At 48.9% G+C, this 16,782-nt stretch overlaps 1 protein-coding gene across 1 annotated transcript in view; it reads left to right on the top strand.

Annotated features, from left to right (window-relative positions):
- The first annotated feature begins 419 nt into the window (after positions 1–419).
- MAPK1 (mitogen-activated protein kinase 1) overlaps positions 420–16,782 on the top strand; it is a 79,798-nt gene continuing 63,435 nt past the window's right edge. The window contains exon 1 of the mRNA XM_036755964.1: positions 420–758. Within this exon, the coding sequence (XP_036611859.1) occupies positions 634–758 (125 nt within the window). The 5' untranslated portion in view covers positions 420–633. The remainder of the gene's footprint in view (positions 759–16,782) is intronic.

Below are 16,782 nucleotides of genomic sequence, written 5' to 3'. Positions count from 1 at the left end.
GGGCGCGGGTCGGCAACCGCCTGCGGGGGGCGCTGGCGCACGGCTGCGTGTGGGCGGGCGGCGGCGCCTCTAGGCGCATGCGTACTCCAGTATCTCTGGCTTTCCGTCAGCAGGGGGTGCGTGGGTGCGGTGGCCGCCAACCCGGACGGAGGTCCTCCTTTCGGTCCTCCCTCTCGCTCTCCCTCAGACGCCTCCTCAGGTTCCCGCGGCCCTTGTCCTAGTCCCAGTCTACATCTTCGTCTTCCCTCTCCCCGACTCTCCTGGGACCGCGGCGTGTGCGCGTGCGCGCCCCCAGCTAGTTCCCCTTCCACGTGACCGCGAAGCCTCGGCTGCCCCTCCCCCTCCCCCTCCCCGGCAGCCGGTCCTTCCGCATCGGCGCGCGCCCGCCGCAGGCCCCGCCCCTCGCCGCGCGCCCGCCCGCCCTCCGGCCGCCAGTCAGTCGGGCAGTCGGGCCGTCAGTCGGTAGGAGCGGCAGCAGCGGGCAGCGGGCGGGAGGCAGCAGGCGGCAGCGCGCTCCGGGGGGCCCGCACGCAGGTCCCGGCGGCTCGGCGGTGGGCGCCCCCTCCTCGGCTTCCTCGCCCTCTCCTCGTCCTCCCTCTCCCCTCGGCCCGGGCGGCGGCGGCGGCAGCCATCATGGCGGCGGCGGCGGGAGGCGGCGGCGGCGCGGGGCCCGAGATGGTCCGCGGGCAGGTGTTCGACGTGGGCCCGCGCTACACCAACCTCTCCTACATCGGCGAGGGCGCCTACGGCATGGTGTGGTGAGTGCCCGGGCGGGGGGCGGGGAGGACCCCCGCCGTGACCCGAGGCCCCGCCCAGGCTTGACCGGGCTGTCAAGGCCCCCCCCCGCCCCCGCCTTGGGGGCCCCGGGGGAGGCCGGGCCTTGCCCCTATTCTGCCCGGTTACCAGCTGGGGCGGGGGGGATGGAGACGCGCTGTGAATTTGAATGGAAGCGTGGGGGGGAGAGGGCAGCCCAGGGCCGCCCAAGATGGCTGGTGCGGGCTGCTCTCGCAGAGTCCGGCCCGGCCTCCCCTCGGCTCCCGGGTGGGGGGTGGGCTGAAGGTCGCCCCGCCACCTGCATCCCCGGGTCCGACGCGCCGCAGAAGCGAGAGGCCGAGGGGAGGACGAGTCCGAGCCCGAGCCCTTCCCCAGGGAAGTAGCAGTAACAGCCTGGGTCGCTGTGTCCAGTGGGCGCCGCGGGCCTCGCCCCCATTTCGCAGATGAGGAGACGGAGGCTTGCTGAAGGTCACACGGCCGGGGCAGGGTGCGAGCCTCGCCCGGCACAGAAATCCTGCAGGAATTCCCCTCGCGTGGCGTTGTGGGGATGCTAGGGAGACGGGGTGGTCCCCGCTGCCGCTCGCGCCTCGCTCTGCTCGTGGAGTGTCCGTGTCGGATCCCCGCGGGAACGTTTCACGAGGGGACTTTACCCACGATCGTATGGAGCCCTTCGTGGCCCCCACGATTCCAGGCTTTGGCGCTTCGACATCCCACGCTGAGCCCCAGGGAAGTCCGTTTATAGGACGCTTGAGGACTTTGGCTCTTCCTACCGACGCTGGTAGGTGGTCAGTGCAGAGATCACCGCTTGCTCACGGATGACGAGACCGGGCAGAGCTGGGATGCGGACTCCAAGGCATCCTTCTCAGGGTGTCGTCATGTTCCCTGTAGCATCAGGGTTAGAGTTGCCTTCCCTCTTTTTTCATGTTTACATTCGCCAGTATCCTGCTTGTAGTCATCGGGCTTCGAGCTCAGATATTACACTTTGGGCAGTGAGATGGGTTACCATCGGACTCTGTTTAAAAGCTCTATTGTGTGACCTAGAATATTGGCCTCCCCTGGTAAATCACAAGCTTCTCATGGGTAGGAACAATTTCCCTTTTTTTCTCTTTGCATCCCCACCTACATTGTTTCCTTGCACACAGTAGGTGTCTAATGTTTGTTGAATTGGACCTAGTGAACGTGGTGTTTAGCTTTCTTGTTTTGTGGCTTTTTATTGGTTTGATACTTGAACAGTTGTTCGTTGTGCTTTAAAAAAAACAGATTTAATGATTAATAGAATCACAGAAAGTATGGATGGGAAATTTTTCAGGTGTTCTGTTTCAGACTTATTTCTGCCCGATGGTCTGCCTGTCCTAAGCCCCAGATGGTCCCTTTGGATTCACTTGAATTTTTGTTGTCTACCTAGACCTGCTACTTTGATGTCTTAATAAGACCATATGGCAGCATCCAGTGAAAAGTTGAGATCATGAACAAATTCTTTTATTAAAGTGTATTTTTTGGTGATTTTTATCTTCTTATTTGCTCAAAAAAACCTCAGCAATGTCTTATCTGGAGTAGAATTCAGACTTTTAATAATACTCTTCCGAGCATTACAGTTCTGACTTACCATGTATTCCCCAAAGTGAAAGAGAGCCTAGCCAGGGCTGTCCTCTATTGCTTGATCTTAGAATGAATCGAGCATGATGGATTCTCTCCCCCCTCTCTCCTCCTCTCTTCCCCCTCTCTCCCCCTCTCTTCCCCTCTCTCCCCATCTCTCTCCCTTTCTCCCCCTCTCTCCCCCCTTCTCCCCCCCCTCCTCCTCTCTCCCCCCTCTCCCTCCCTCTCCCCTTCTCCCCCTGCCTCCCTCTCCACCTCCCCCACCTCCCCTTCACTCCCTGACTCCCCCCCACCCCTTTTTCTCTCTCGCCTTTGCTGTTTCTTTGCTTCTCAGCTAGCAGGCCTACTCCTTGTGGTTATCTAGGTGCTACTCAGTGCTTCAAGATTCATTTTGTCTGCCTTCTCCCACGATATCTTTTTTCCCTTCATGAAACTCCATTAGGATGCTCGATACACTGTGTTGTGACCCATGTTCTCTTTACTTCTTTAAAGAAAAATTGTCACCCATACCCTGCTATGGCAGCAGCAGCAGGCTGAGCCCACAGGAATGATTTTGTTTTGGGAACCACTCAAATTTAGAACACTTAATGATATGTGTAATTGTTATTGGACATGTGCAATTAGGCAGAAGTTAAAAGCACTTCTTAGAATTGACTGGGATTTCTCTATTTTTATGGACTTATGATAGTGATACACCATTCAGCATAGTTTCTCTAGTTCTAGAAGAGAAAATTCATACTTGTTATGTTGTGATGCATCCAGTCCTTTGTTCTTCATTGTTGACACTAATAAGCATATTGAGATTTGAAAGAATTCTTTAGGCTCTTTTCATTGGAGTGGAAGGACTTGCCTGCTACTGAAATTTTAAAAAGTTTTATTGTTGATATTAAGGAACCAGGATCTAGATGCCCAGCCACGAGGCTTCCCTGTGTTCCCATCTCCTTCCGCCTGAAAGATGTGTTGCTACTGGCCATATTGAGTTACTCTCTGGCCCTAGGTGTCCACAATGCTGAAGGCCCCTAGTTAGCAGGAACCTGGTCAGTCACAAAGCTCCTTCCAGTACAGTTGCTGTGAAGTGAGGGTGGGAACGGTCTCCGGGTGGTACGGGGTGGGGAGAGAACCTGGTGAACATGGACTTTGGTCCCTTGGCACCTGGGCGTTGGGGTAGAAGGAGGAATCATTTGGTGAAATATGCATATATATCACCTTGGACAGATCACAGGATCCTAGGGACCTTAAAGGTCTTCTACTTCTGTCCACTCCCTCTGCAGGAATTCCTTCTCCTACTGCCTCCAGAATTGACCATTGGGGTCTGTTTTAACACCCACGGTGAAGGCATATTTGTAGTCTCCTGGAACAACCCATTGCATTTTGAACAGCTCTAGCTGAATCAAGGCTTCATGTTACATTAGACTGGAAACGGACTTTAGAAGTCACCTGAGTCAGACCCCACCTGAAGGATGAACTCCATCGATAACATCCTCCTAATTGTTTGAAAGTACTTCTTCATCCTGAGCAAGACTTTTCTCTAACAACTTACTTTATTCCCATTGGTCCCCACTGAAGCTACGAGAATGGCTTGTGCCTCTTTGCTTGGAGACAGCTGGGTCAGACATCCTCTCTCTGGCTTTTAAAGCTCTGCCCCACCCCTACCCCTCACCCCCTCTAGTCATCTTACATCTTACTTCTCTCTGTGCACTCTATGATCCAGTGACCTTGGCCTCCTTGCTATGGCTCATACCAGACACTCCATCTCTGGACTCCTCTTCACTCAGCCCCCATGCCTAGAATTTTCTCCCTTGTCTCTGCCTCCTGGCTCCCCGGACTTGTGCATGTCTCAGCTAAAATTCTGCCTTCTGTAAGAAGCCTTTCCCAGGCCTCTTAATTCTCGTGCCTTGCTTCTGAGGTTTTTCTCCAGTTTATCTTGTCTGTGCATTGTTTGACTGTATTGCTTGTTGTCTCCTCCATTAGATTATGAACTCCTTGAGGGCAGAGACTGTTTTTGCGTCACTCTGTATCCCTGGGTCTTAGCTCAGTGCCTGGAACATAGTAGGTGCTTAATAAATATTTGTTGACAGGTCTTGAGGTAGCTCTTAGGGGATGAATGGGAAACATGTAGGCAAGATCTGGGAAGGGTTTGAACAGAGCGTGAGAGGGAGGGGAGAATAGATGCCTGAGGCTGTAGATCAAAAATTGAGGGTTTGAGGGCTCCTAGGAGACCTTCTTTTCCAGTCTGTTCATTTTCCACATGAAGCAGGAGGAGCAGTAAGTTTTAGTAACTTGTTGGACTAGCTGGCCTCTGGCCCCTCTAGCTTGGCATCTGTCTTGGTGTGAGCTAGGTGTGGAGATGCTTTGGCCAGCGTTCTCCTTTAGACTGTGAACTTCCAGAGACCCTTTCTTCAGACCCTTAACAAAAGCTTATTGGCTGATTGAATGTTGCTGAACCTGTCTGCCTTCTACCACTTCTTCCCTTCTCTTCTCTAAAAGACAAAAAACAACAAACCAACCAAAAACCCAACTAGCAGCAGCATCAAAACTTGTAGAATAGGGAAAGGAACATTTAAGGGGGTAGAATGTATCTTTCTCTGGTGCAGTTGACTCATGTCAACAGGAATTTATCGCACACTTATGTCCCGGGCATAACTATGGCAACTAAGTGATGAGGGTGCAAGGAAAGACAGGGAATATGCCACAGTCTACTGGGGCAGGGGAAGAGTTCATAGGAAGCTCTATCTAGAGCCGGAGGGGCTGCCAGAGACCATTTAGTTCGACCTTTTCCTTTTAGAGATGAGGAGACTGAGTCTTCTGGAAAGTGAGCATGTGAGGTGGGGTTGGAAGCCCAGTGCTCTTGACTCCCGAGTCTGCACTGTTGAGTTTTGAGGCTGGGTCCATCTTCTGTCTCCGACTGTATTTATTGCAAGGTCCAGGTCAGGGATCATCCAACAGCATGCTCTCATAATAGATCAATCAATCTTTAGAAATAACAGAAGGTGAGACGTCGACAGGGGCAGATGCACACAATTTGGAAATGTTGGGAGGCTGTGTTTCATTAGCCAAGCAGTGTTTATTGAGGGGCATCTATTAAGAAGATTGATTGATGAAGGCCACCAGCTCTTGGGGAGGCTTTTAGTTTAGGCAGCATGATGGTAGGTCCGGCTCACTTACTGCCTCTCTGACCATGGGGAAGCCAGCTTATCTCCCCTCCGTTTCCTCAGCTGTAGGCCTCTGAAAAAGTCCCTTCCAGCTCTAAATCCTTTGATTCTAAGATTGATGGGAAAACATGGGCAGGAGTTGCATAGGATGGAAGGCAAAGAGAAGCTTCCATCTGTGGGTGTGAACTGTTGGGAGTTAGTGATCAAGAAATCTCTCTTGTGCATGTTAAAATTCAGGGTGTTCTCCGTATACAGAGGACTAGATGTGTGTCATCCATTACTGACTGGACATGTGGTCCTTTGGAGAAGTAGAAAGGTTCGTCTGGAGTCTCTGGGAAGAAGGCCGATGAGCTGGGCCCCGAAGAGTTGGGCGGGATTGGAGTAGGTGGAGGAGAGTGCTGGACTTTGTCAGTGATTTGGGTAATGACAGGGGCCAAAGGGAGATATTGCCAGGAGACTGGTTTGACTGGAATGCTGGATGTATTTTGGGAAGTGTGGGAAATCAGCTGGAAGAGGTGGTGGTGCAACAGAAATTTGGGAAGCCTGGTTGGGTCTGCCTTGAGAGAGGAAGCCCCCATCCCAGGGAATCCAGGAATCCTGAAGGATTGACAGGAGGTGGGGCCTGGGGAATGGAGCAGCAGCTAAAAGCTGACCCAAGGGATACAGGCCTGCGCTGGGAGGCGGCACCCAGGCTTTCATTGCAGATCTGGCTGGAGGCTGGAGGATAACATGATGGGCAGGGGCTTAGCAAGAATGGAATGAACGAACCTGAAAGACATTTCACAGGAAGAGAAGAGATTGGGGGACAAATGCTTTAAAGATCAGTGGTGCTTCAAGTGTGACCTGGGGATTCCGAAGTCCCAAAACTACTTCCATGGAAGTAGGGGGAGGGGGTGAGACGACGGGAATAAGCATTGTTATAGTACCTACTATGTGTCAGGCACTGTGCTAAGGGCTTTTTACTGATATTATTTCATTTGATTAATACTACTAAGACATTTTTATTTCTAATTTGGCAAGTATCAGTAGATAGAACCCACATAAAGAAAAGATCTTGGGGAGGGGTGTCCTCAGTAATTTTGAAGAGTATGAAGCAGTCTTGGGACCCAAAAGTTTAAGAACCACTGTTACGGAGGATGGAAGTATAAGATTAAGATAATGCCAGGTTTTTTTAGGGATCCTTTTGGATTTTACCTCTGTAGTGTCCCTTGTACCCATCCTCTTTCCACCCCACCCCCCCATCCCCATAATTATAGGTCTCTCTGAGCAGCACTTGGTGCTGCCAGCCTTTCAGTCACTATGCAGAGCTCTGTGGCTCCCTATTGCCTGCCTGAACAAAGTTCTGGCTTCTTAGTTTGGTATTTGGAGCCTTCCATAAGCACCAACTCCAAGAGCTGAGAGGCACCTCAGAAGTAATCCAGCCCAGTCTCTGCACACTCCCACTCATCTCTCTTTTAACTGCCGTGGCCTTATACAGCCTCTGCTGGAAGATCTCCAGGGATGGGGAGCTCATTCCTTGAGCCCAACTAGTCTAGGAAGCTTTCCTTTATATTGATTGAATTGGAAGTGGCCTTTCTACAACTTCTACCCTATTTCTTCTATTATCCCCACTTTACAGGTGAGGAAACTGAGGCAAACAGGTTAGTGACTAATAAATTAATCACTTTTCCATGACTGCCCTTCATATACCTAAAGATCTTTGTCATGCCACTTCCACCTCTCTCTCCCCGTCCCTGTCCTCCCCTCTTCTCACCCTCTACATCTTCCCTCCTTTCCCCTTCCTTCTCTCTTCTTCTCCTCCCTGTGTCCTTCCTTCTCTGTCCCTCTCATATTTCTTTTACATTAACTGGTTTCTCACATCTCCTTCTTTATCCCATGTCTCCCCTCATACTTTAAAGTCCAGCTCAGAAGCTGTTTGTCTCATTGGATCTTCTTTCCTCATCTCTCAGTCTGATCGTCCCTCAGACCTCAGGGAGCATTGGCTTATTTACCTCTTATGGGGTTATTTGTCTGTACCTCTCCCTACCAGACTGTAAACTACCTGGGGGAAGGGCCTATCTCTTACTTTTGTCTGTATTTACTGTGTTGAATTAAAGAATGACTGACAGAAATGGGCTGGTCGAATGATCAGGTTAGCTTTTCTTAGTTGATGCTAGAGTGAAGCCTTCTTGGAGATAGCAGCATGTAGGTTTTTTAAATGGCCAACCTGCTCCCTTCAGTATTGCCCAATGCTTTTCCATTGACTGTTGTTTTAAGCTGGAAGAATTTTCCTTGATTTTCATCTTGTTCTTCCCTCTGACAAAGAACAGTATGTTTTTTCAACTGTAATGACTGTCTAGAAGTCGTGTCTGGACATTCTTATTTAAGGCCAAACTTGGAGTCGCTTTCTGTATTATGGTGGAACTTGGCTAGTGCTGAGATCTGGATTCAACTCCTGACACTGTCCCTGTCTGTGTGGCTTTGGACTGAAGTCCCTGAAGAAAAATGATGCTGGTGGCTTCGAGTTGTGTGGGCCGCTTTATAGCTGAAGCTCTGAGCCTGAGCTTCCGCATCGGGGAAGTGATTAACTCACAGATGGTTTGCGGATTAAATGACACAATGTGTGTGAAAATTTATAATAGTAGCTCTATTTCAAATGGTGCTGTTATTTATTCTACCTTACCTTCACTCTGTGGGCTGCTGGGCAGCGCAGTGGATAGAGTGTCAGGCCTGGAGTCAGGAAGACCAGACTTCAAATTCGACCTCACTAGCCATGGATTGTAGTTTAGTTCTTTTTTTGGGGAGGACTTGGACTAGATGGCTCCTTAGGTTGGAGATTCTGTGATAAAATTTGAGTTATGTAATCTAATTGTAAAGAAATTTTCATCCTAATCTGGTTTGCCTTCTGTCTTGCCTGATGTTCAGCTTTCCAGAAGAAACACAAAAAGAGGGATGTCTCTCCCCAAACTTACTATGTACATAACTGTGGACTTAGTGGACCTGAGTTCAAATGTGGCCTCAGACACTAGCTTAATTAGTCACTAACCTCTGTTTGCCTCAGTTTCCTCATCTGTAAAGAGGGGATAATAGCACCTACCTCCCAGGGTCAGATAAGATAATAATTGTAAAGCAGTTAGCACAGTGCCTGGCACCTAGTGCAATAGAAATGTTAGCTGTTATTATGTTGCAAACTCTGACTTTGTATAACTGCTCAGTAGAGGGTGTATGGCAGGTACTTTGTAGATACACATAAGCTATCATCAGGATTATGCAAAAAATTGTTACTGAATTGAATCAGTATTGTCGAAATTTTTGATGTCTCAGTGTTTTTATTACTGGCCCCTATTCAAAGAATTTTTAATTTGTTGGGTTGACCCTTCATAGCTGTCTTTTCTCAGAAACTACTTGAAAGAAGGTGTATTACAGGTTGGCATTTGTAAGCCCTTTCAGACAATGCCTTTCTTCCCCCCAAAGAGTGATTGTGGAGGCATCCGGGGGGTGAGGCAGTAGCCTTGCTGACTAGGCTGAGGTCAGATTTCATCTCTGATTTGAAAAGACCCATCTCCAGCTGAAGCCTCTTAATAGCATAAGAGACCTCTCTGGACACTGCTGGCCAGTATGGTGAAGCAAGAAGGTACTAGAACCTGGTATTGCCATACAGTAGCAACTTGTGGTCAGCGCTCTCCGAGAAAAGGGTTACAAGGGTTGGCTTCATTTTGCAGAAGAAATGGGCTCAGAGACGGGAAGCAACATGAACATGGTTGTTTGGCTGGTGAGCAGAGCTAGGTTTTGAACTCAGAGATCTCGATTTCAAGGCCAGTCGGTGTGTGGTCTAAATATTGTAAGCAAGAACCAGGCATGGGCTCCACTGGAGGGTTTTCTAGGGGTGAAGGGAAGAGAATGCTGGAAAGACAAGAACAGAGTAAGAATTGAGAGGGATCAGAACTCCTCAACTCTGATTTTGCCTCTGTCTCTTAGAAAAAAACAGTCATCTTCAAGCTGGAAAGGGTGGGGCAGACATGGGAGGGGCCATTGGAGCCCAGATCACAGGTTCAAGGACTCTTCCTGGGAGTTGGAGGAGGCCTTTTCGTCCAACCCAGCCTTTGGGAGTCCTCCAGCTTCCTCTTTCAGAGATTGGATTTCAGTGTTGCCTCCCACTAGCCGTATTTTGTTCTGTCTGGTCAAAGAGATCTTTCTCCTGATACCAGAGGAAACAACCTTCTTGTCTCCGTCATCTGTAATTGTCCAGTCTAAGCTGAGATTGTGGACATTCTTGCCTGTTCTTCCTCCTTGAAGCTAAGAAAGCCCCCCCCTGCTCTGCCCCCCTTTTATTGTCTTTGGGTTTGCTCATGAGCCTTAATTTGCCTTAAACTTTGTACTTTCTTCCGATGCTTTTATTCCTGGGCCAGGCTATTCTCTTGTCTTCCTATGTTACCTCTCTTAACCTATGTACAGAGTGTCTTAAAAAACAATCAAAATGGGCTAAGAGAGTTGTCACTCTACCCACAACTGGCTTTTTTGGGAGGAGGGAGGCAGTTGGGTTTAAGTGACTTGCCCAGGGTCACACAGCTGGTTTTTGAGACTGTATTGAATAGCACCAGGCTGGTGCTCTGTGCACTGCACCACCCTGCTGCCCCCACATTGGTCGCTTTAGACTAAGGGCCCTTAACCTGGGATCCACGAGCTTTGGGGTAGGGCTTGTTTTGGTTTTTAACTTTTTTGGTAATCATTTGGATAGAAGTGGTTTCCTTTGTAATCCTCTTATTTTATGCATTTATAAACATTCTGCAAAGGGGTCTGTAGTCTTCACTAGACTACTCAAGGGTTACAAAAAAAGGACCCCTGCTTTCAGCAACCAGTTATCAGGCACTTTTTAAAAAGCATCTAAAGCAAGACAGACCATCCCCTTGAAGGGGATGGTCACCCATAGGTAACTGCAGGGTAGACATAAAATAAATACACAGTAGTGTGTGTGTGTGTGTGTGTGTGTGTGTGTGTATGTGTGTGTGTGTGTGTGTGTGTGTGTGTGAAATAGCAACTTGGGATGTCAAGAAAGGCCTCCTGAAGGAGGAGGTGCTTGAGCCAAGTTTGGAGAGTTAGAGGTTCTATGAAGCAAAAGGGAAGAGGGACAGCATGCCAGGCATGGAGGACAGCCTGCGCAAAGGGATGAAGGTGGGAGATGGTATGTTATATATGAGGAACAGGAAATGGGGCTAATGTGTAATCCAGCTGGAAAGGTAGGATGGAGCCAGATTGTGAAGGGCTTCCAGTGCCCAACAGAAGACGAACTTGGATTTCATCCTGAAGACGATGGGAAGCCCCTGAAGTTTCTTGAGCACAGGAGTAACATAATCACAGCTCCTCTTTAGGCGTACCCAGCTGTGGGGAGGATTGACCAGAGAAATGAGAGATTGGATGCAGCAAGACCAGTTAGGAAGCAATTGAGTTGTCCTGCTTGAGGTGATAAGGGCCTGGTCCAGGGTGCTTGTGCTGTGAGGAGGTAGAATTGTCAGTACTTGGCCATTGATTGGATATGGAGGGAAGAGGGAGAGAGAGGAAGGGGATTCTGAGATCACAAGCCAGGGTGACCAGGAGAGAAATAAAATGAATTCTGATTCGAAATACCTCTTATTGGTGCCCTTTGACCACATTCTTTCCTTCCCTTGTGATGATAAAAAATAACAATATTATACCGTGATGCCTTGTCTGACTGACTATGCCCATGGCATTTTGTCCTCACGGCTGTCCTGTTGTCATGAAGGAGGCTTGGGGTTTTGTTTTCTCACCCTTGGCCATTACTTGGGAGTGTAACTCCCTTTTCATGATCTTGGCGTTTCCACCTGGGTTGTCAGTGAGTAGGGGTACCAGGCTCGGCTGTGTTTTCTTTTCCCCTGCATCCGTTCATGTGAATCTTCTTATGTTTCTCAGGATTCCTCAGTTGTCTTCTCTGCATTCCTCAGTTGTCATCTGTCACTGCCCAGTTATATCTCATTACAGTCTCATTCCATGATTTCTCCAGGCTTTCTCTACCCAGTACACATGCTATTTTGTTCCCAGCCCTTTATGAGCACAGAGAGGGATGATGGAAGTCTTAGTCTCTTAGGGACCTTGGTTCCCACCTTCACTTTCACATCCGCCAGCGGGATCACTTGGTCACGTCACACACAGTTTAGTCCTCTTTCTTGCCTGATTCTGAGTTGGAATCCTGGGTCATTGGACCCTAAGGCAGCTCCACCAAAGCCCCATCAGTTTGTCCGCCCTGCCCATCCTCAGCAGCCCTGACTTCTCCAGTCTTTTTTCATCTTTTCCTATTTGCAAACAATGAGTCGCAACTTGAGTTCTTTTCAAAATTTTCACTTTCTTACTCTGAGTGATTTGGTGTGTATTTTCACATGGTCACTTAAAGATTGCATTCTTCTTTGGGAAGTGTTTATAGTCTTGGACGTGCATTCCGTTTGGCACGTGTGGAGGTTAAGGTTCCAGTGGGACATGTCTGGGTGGGGATGTCCAGTGGGCAGTGGGAGATGTATGCCTGGAGCCCAGGGGAGAGAGTACAGATGGCCGCCCACCCTTTTCTTCTTAATCAGAATTTTCTCTTTGTGTCCCTGGAATTTCAGTCTTGAGACCCCCTTGTACTTCCTGGGCTGACTTTTCCTGTAAAATTTGAGTGCTTGGGATCCTACTTGTACTTCAGTCACTGAGCATTTACTAAGTCTTTGCTACTGTGCCTGGCACCGTGAATGCAAAGATAAGGATGTGATACTTCCTTCCCTCAGGAAGCTTCCAGTCACTGGGGGAGGAGAGTATATAAGTAAATAGAGTTATTTGGGAAGATGGGGAGAGGCTCCTGCAACTGGGGGTGGAGATCTTCCTCATGAAGGAAGGAGGTGGGGCTTGATCTGAACTTTGAAGGAAGCTAAGACTTAATCTCAGAGATAAGGTGAAAAGGGGGTGCATTCTAAGCTTGGATAAGAGCTTGGAAGTGGGAAAGGCAGTGTTGTGTGAACATCACCAAGTAGTTCTGTCTCGCTGGATTGTAGCAGGTGTGATTGTCCTGGACAGGTCAGAGTGTGAAGGGCCTGGAAAGCCAAACTGAGGCTTTTGTATTTGATCCTGGGGCACAAATAATAGGTAACTGTTTGTGCATTAGTGACATGGACACACCTGTGTTTCCTTGGCAGCTGTGTGGAGAAGGGTTGGGGAGGGGAGGGAAGGGGAGAGACTGGAAGCAGGAGGTGCATTTCAAAGCTGTTGCTGTGGTCCTGGTGAGAGAGGTGATGAGGGCCTGGTCTAGGGACAGTGGCTGCGGGAGTGGAGATGCGAGTGATGTGGTGGATGTGGACACAGCATTGGAAGCGTCTGATTGGACATGGGTGGAGGGACAGCTTGAGGATGGAATCCAGGGTGCATGGCCCACCACACCTAGCTCTCCTTTTCTCTCACCAGCTGTAGCAGGGAATGGTCCCTTTGCCTTTGAGGTTTTTCATCTCGTTTTACCCCAGCAACTAGTTCCTTCCTGTTGGATGCAGGCCCCCTTTGTTGATCTTGATCCTTCCACCTTTTGGAGGATGATGTTAAGGTGAGTCCAGAATGATCAGAGACTTTGGGCAAAGGTTACCCAGTATTTCTCTGGATAGGGGGATTCATTGAGAAAATTGAGGGAGGCCATCCTGACCTTGCTCATCATCTCTCTTTCTCCATGCCTCCTCAGTTCGCTTCTCCGCTTTCACTCATCCTCTCTTTTACTTTAATTCTGGAGGAAGAGTTGGCTCTTTCCCTGCAAGGTCAGTTCCTCTCCTGCTCTCAGTCTCATCTTTTCCAAGGAGCTTGCCCCATCCACAGTTACACCTCTAATCTTCATTCTCTCCCTATCTCTTGGCTCCTTTCCCGTTGTGTACAAATGTGCTAAGTGAGATCTCCCCATCCTTGAAAGCCTTCCTGTGGTTCTGCTCTTCTCTCTCTATCTCCTCCCTTTCACTGTCAGACTCAGAAAGAATCATCTGCTCTTTCTGCCTCCATGTCTTTACTACTCAACTACTTGCCATCTGGCTTGTGATCCCTGGAAACTCTTCTCTTACTGGAACCCAAAGCCTTTGGATAAATTCAAAGCCTTTTTTTTTTCTGGTCCTCCTTCTGCCTGACCTCTCTGAAGTTTATGACACCTGTGATCTTCCCTTTCTCCTACAAATACTTTTTTTTGGGGAGGGGGGGCAGTCAGGGTTAAGTGACTTGCCCAGGGTTATGCAGCTGGTTAAGTGTCACGTGTCTGAGGTCAGGTTTGAACTCAGGTCTCCCTGACTCCAGAGCCAGTGCTCTGTTACATATTCTTTCCCCTTGGCTTCCATGACACTATTCTGGTCTAGTTTTCCGATTTCACCCCTTATATCTGTCCCAGGAAAGCTTCACTGTTTCCTTTGTTGTGACTTCTGGTAAGACTCAGCCTATTTCTTAGCCTCTATTTACCCATCCTTGGTGGAGAGGATAATTCTTCTCTGTTTCCCAAGGCACAGTGCCTAGCACATGATGAGAACTTAATTTATGGTTGTTGGTTGATAGATGGAAAGGGAGGAGAATCAGATGTTTCCTGAGGTTTCAAGTCTGGGAGACTAGAAGAATGGTGGCATCACTGACAGAAATAGGATCCCTTGATTCCTGGTGTTAGAAAGAGAGGACAATTTGTGAGGGAGGTGATGAGTCAGTTTTGGACATTCAAAAAAAATTTAATTTAATTCCCTCTCACCCCCCCCCATTAATAGAAATCTATTTTCTCTGTTTTCCCATCCCCTCTATTGAGGGAAAAAAAACAACCCAGGAAACAAAAGAAAAACAAAACCTTTACAATATATGTGCGTGGTCAATCAAAAATTCCTACATTGGCCATGTCCCAGAAGTTTATGCCTCAGTCTGCTCTCTGTGTCTGTCAACTCTCTTCCAGGGGTGCAGGGAAGGTGGGGGCATGGGAACAAGCTTCTTGATGGAATCGTGGTTGGTAATTGCGTCTAGCAGATTGTGAAAGTCTTTCAGAGTCATTTGTCTTTATAACGTGCTGCTACTGTATACATCCCTTTCCTGGTTCCATTGAATCAGTTCATGCAGGTCTTCCCAGGTTTCTTTGAGACTGCTCCTTTCATCATTCTTATGGTCCAGTCTAGTATTTGGGAGTGCATCGCTGAGTAGTAACAGTTTAGGAATGAAGATGCAAGTGGTTGAGACTCCCCAGCTTCATTGGGGGAAAAGAACTTATAAGAATTTGCCTTTTTAAAATAATCTGTCTTTGAATCAGGATCATGAATTATCTTAGGTTCATTCCCAACTGAAAACTGTAGCAGTTTTGTTTAAAAAAATTGTAAAAAGTCACATTTTATTTCCTGTGTATCAAATTGAGTGGGAACAGACACCAGCAAGGACTTCTAGATGGTGCCACTGAGGGAATCAGGTCAGAGTGCTGCTGACCTTTGGTGTTTCCTAAAGCTTGTGAAATGAAGCCCAATCACAGCATTCTGGGAAGTGGATCTAATTAGGACTGGCTCTCTGCTCTTCCTCATAGCATTCTGGAGTTGTAAGGGATTTTAGCAATCCAAGAATCCAGCCTCCCACTCAGTGTGGTAGTGGCTTGTATAACCTCCCTGACAGGTGGTCTTCCAGCCAAACTGGGTAGATTTCCTTGGAATAATTATGCCAAACTTGGAAAATGTTTACATAGAATATTCACTTGGGAGTTGAAGAAATGAAACCCTTGTGGGAGGTGACATTACAAATCTCCAAATGTGCCGGTAGAACTTCTTATCTCTGTTCTGAAGGAGAGCCTGTTAAAATCGCTAGGCTTGGGAGGCGCCTCAGAGTACACTGAGTCATAGCTCACGTTCACTCCGTGCTTTTAAAGGCTTTATCTTTCTTGAGCCTACAACCCTGCGAGGCAGGTGCAGTTGTTATTCCTGTTTACAGATCAAGACTCCGAGGTTCCCAGAGGTAAATCTTTGTAAGCACGGAGAGACTTGTCCTGGTAAATGCCGACGTCCTCATTTGGCAGAGGGGGAAGAGGGCCTGTGCGGCTTGTGTATCTTTGTAGAGAAGTGGTTGGGCAGGAATGGGGCTGGATCACCACATCTATCAGGACCAGGATTTCCTATCAGTCACCTTGAATTTATTAAGCACCTCCTGTGTCATACACCAGGCCATTTGCTAAGTGCTAGGGATACAGAGAAAGGCAAAGAAGCCTAGTCTCTGCTCTCAAGGTGCTCCAGTCTAACGGGGGAGGGGACGACACCCACACAACTATGTGCAGGATAAGTTGGGGATGGCATTGAGACGAAGGAAGACTGGGCAAGACTCCTCAGGAGGTGAGTGTTTGTGACAGGTGTCGGGGCTGGCCAACGAAGGCATGTGAAATCAGGAGCTGGGGTGCCCTGTTCGAGGCCCCTCGAGGGGGCTGGAGGGTGCAGAAGGCAGCAGGGATGTTCAGAACAAGAGCCCAGTATTGCAAAATGGCTTCTTTACTCTGATGCTGATGAAGGTAGTATACGTGTTCTTGTTTTACAAATGAAGCAACTGAGGCTCAGAGGATTCAGGAGACTTGGCTGAGGTCTCATGATGGGTGAGCATCCCAGCTGGGGTAGAAATCCTTGTTGACCACCTGTCTCATTGTGTACCCCCTTTGTGGCTAGGCGCAGCCATCCTTAGCCTGGGTCTGGGCCTGCTCGGCCAGAGGAATCTTCCCCAGCCCTCATAGACTGGTTAGTGTCCCCTTCCCCTTGGCCCATGCAGCTGACGCCTCCCCAGTGGGGCAGCCATTCCGCGTGCTCTGACCGCAGCTCGCTCTTGCCTTCTTTTCTGGCCTAGTTACTAAGCTGGTGAGAGCGTGGATTGGTCACTTCTGGCTTTCAGGGTGGGCACCTTTGATGGGTCGTCTTCCCCGACCACCCTGCCCCACCTTGTCTTCATCATCTTCTCCAGTTGGCGGTGCTGGGGGCTTCCTCCTAACAACCAAAGTCTGTCTGCCCTGTGGAGACCCCCAGAATCAATCAGCCCAAAGACTGAGGAATCAGTTCATCCCATAGTTTCAGCTTGTTCTGTGACCGTGGCAGTCTTGGAGTGGTCTCTCATTTGTCATCTAAGGTACAGTTAGATGGCGCGGGGAATCGGCTGGAGTTGGGGAGACCTGAGTTCAGATCCAGCTTCAGACTCTTACTAGTTGGGTGACCCTGGGCAAGTCATTCATCCTCAAATGGGTATGATCCTAGTACTCCTAGGTTTGTCATGAGGATCAAATGAAATAATAAAT

Source organism: Trichosurus vulpecula, chromosome 1 (genome assembly GCF_011100635.1).
Source record: "Trichosurus vulpecula isolate mTriVul1 chromosome 1, mTriVul1.pri, whole genome shotgun sequence".
NCBI lineage: Eukaryota > Metazoa > Chordata > Mammalia > Diprotodontia > Phalangeridae > Trichosurus > Trichosurus vulpecula.
The sequence above is the reverse complement of the archived record's forward strand: the minus strand, read 5'-3'. Positions and strand labels throughout refer to the sequence as shown.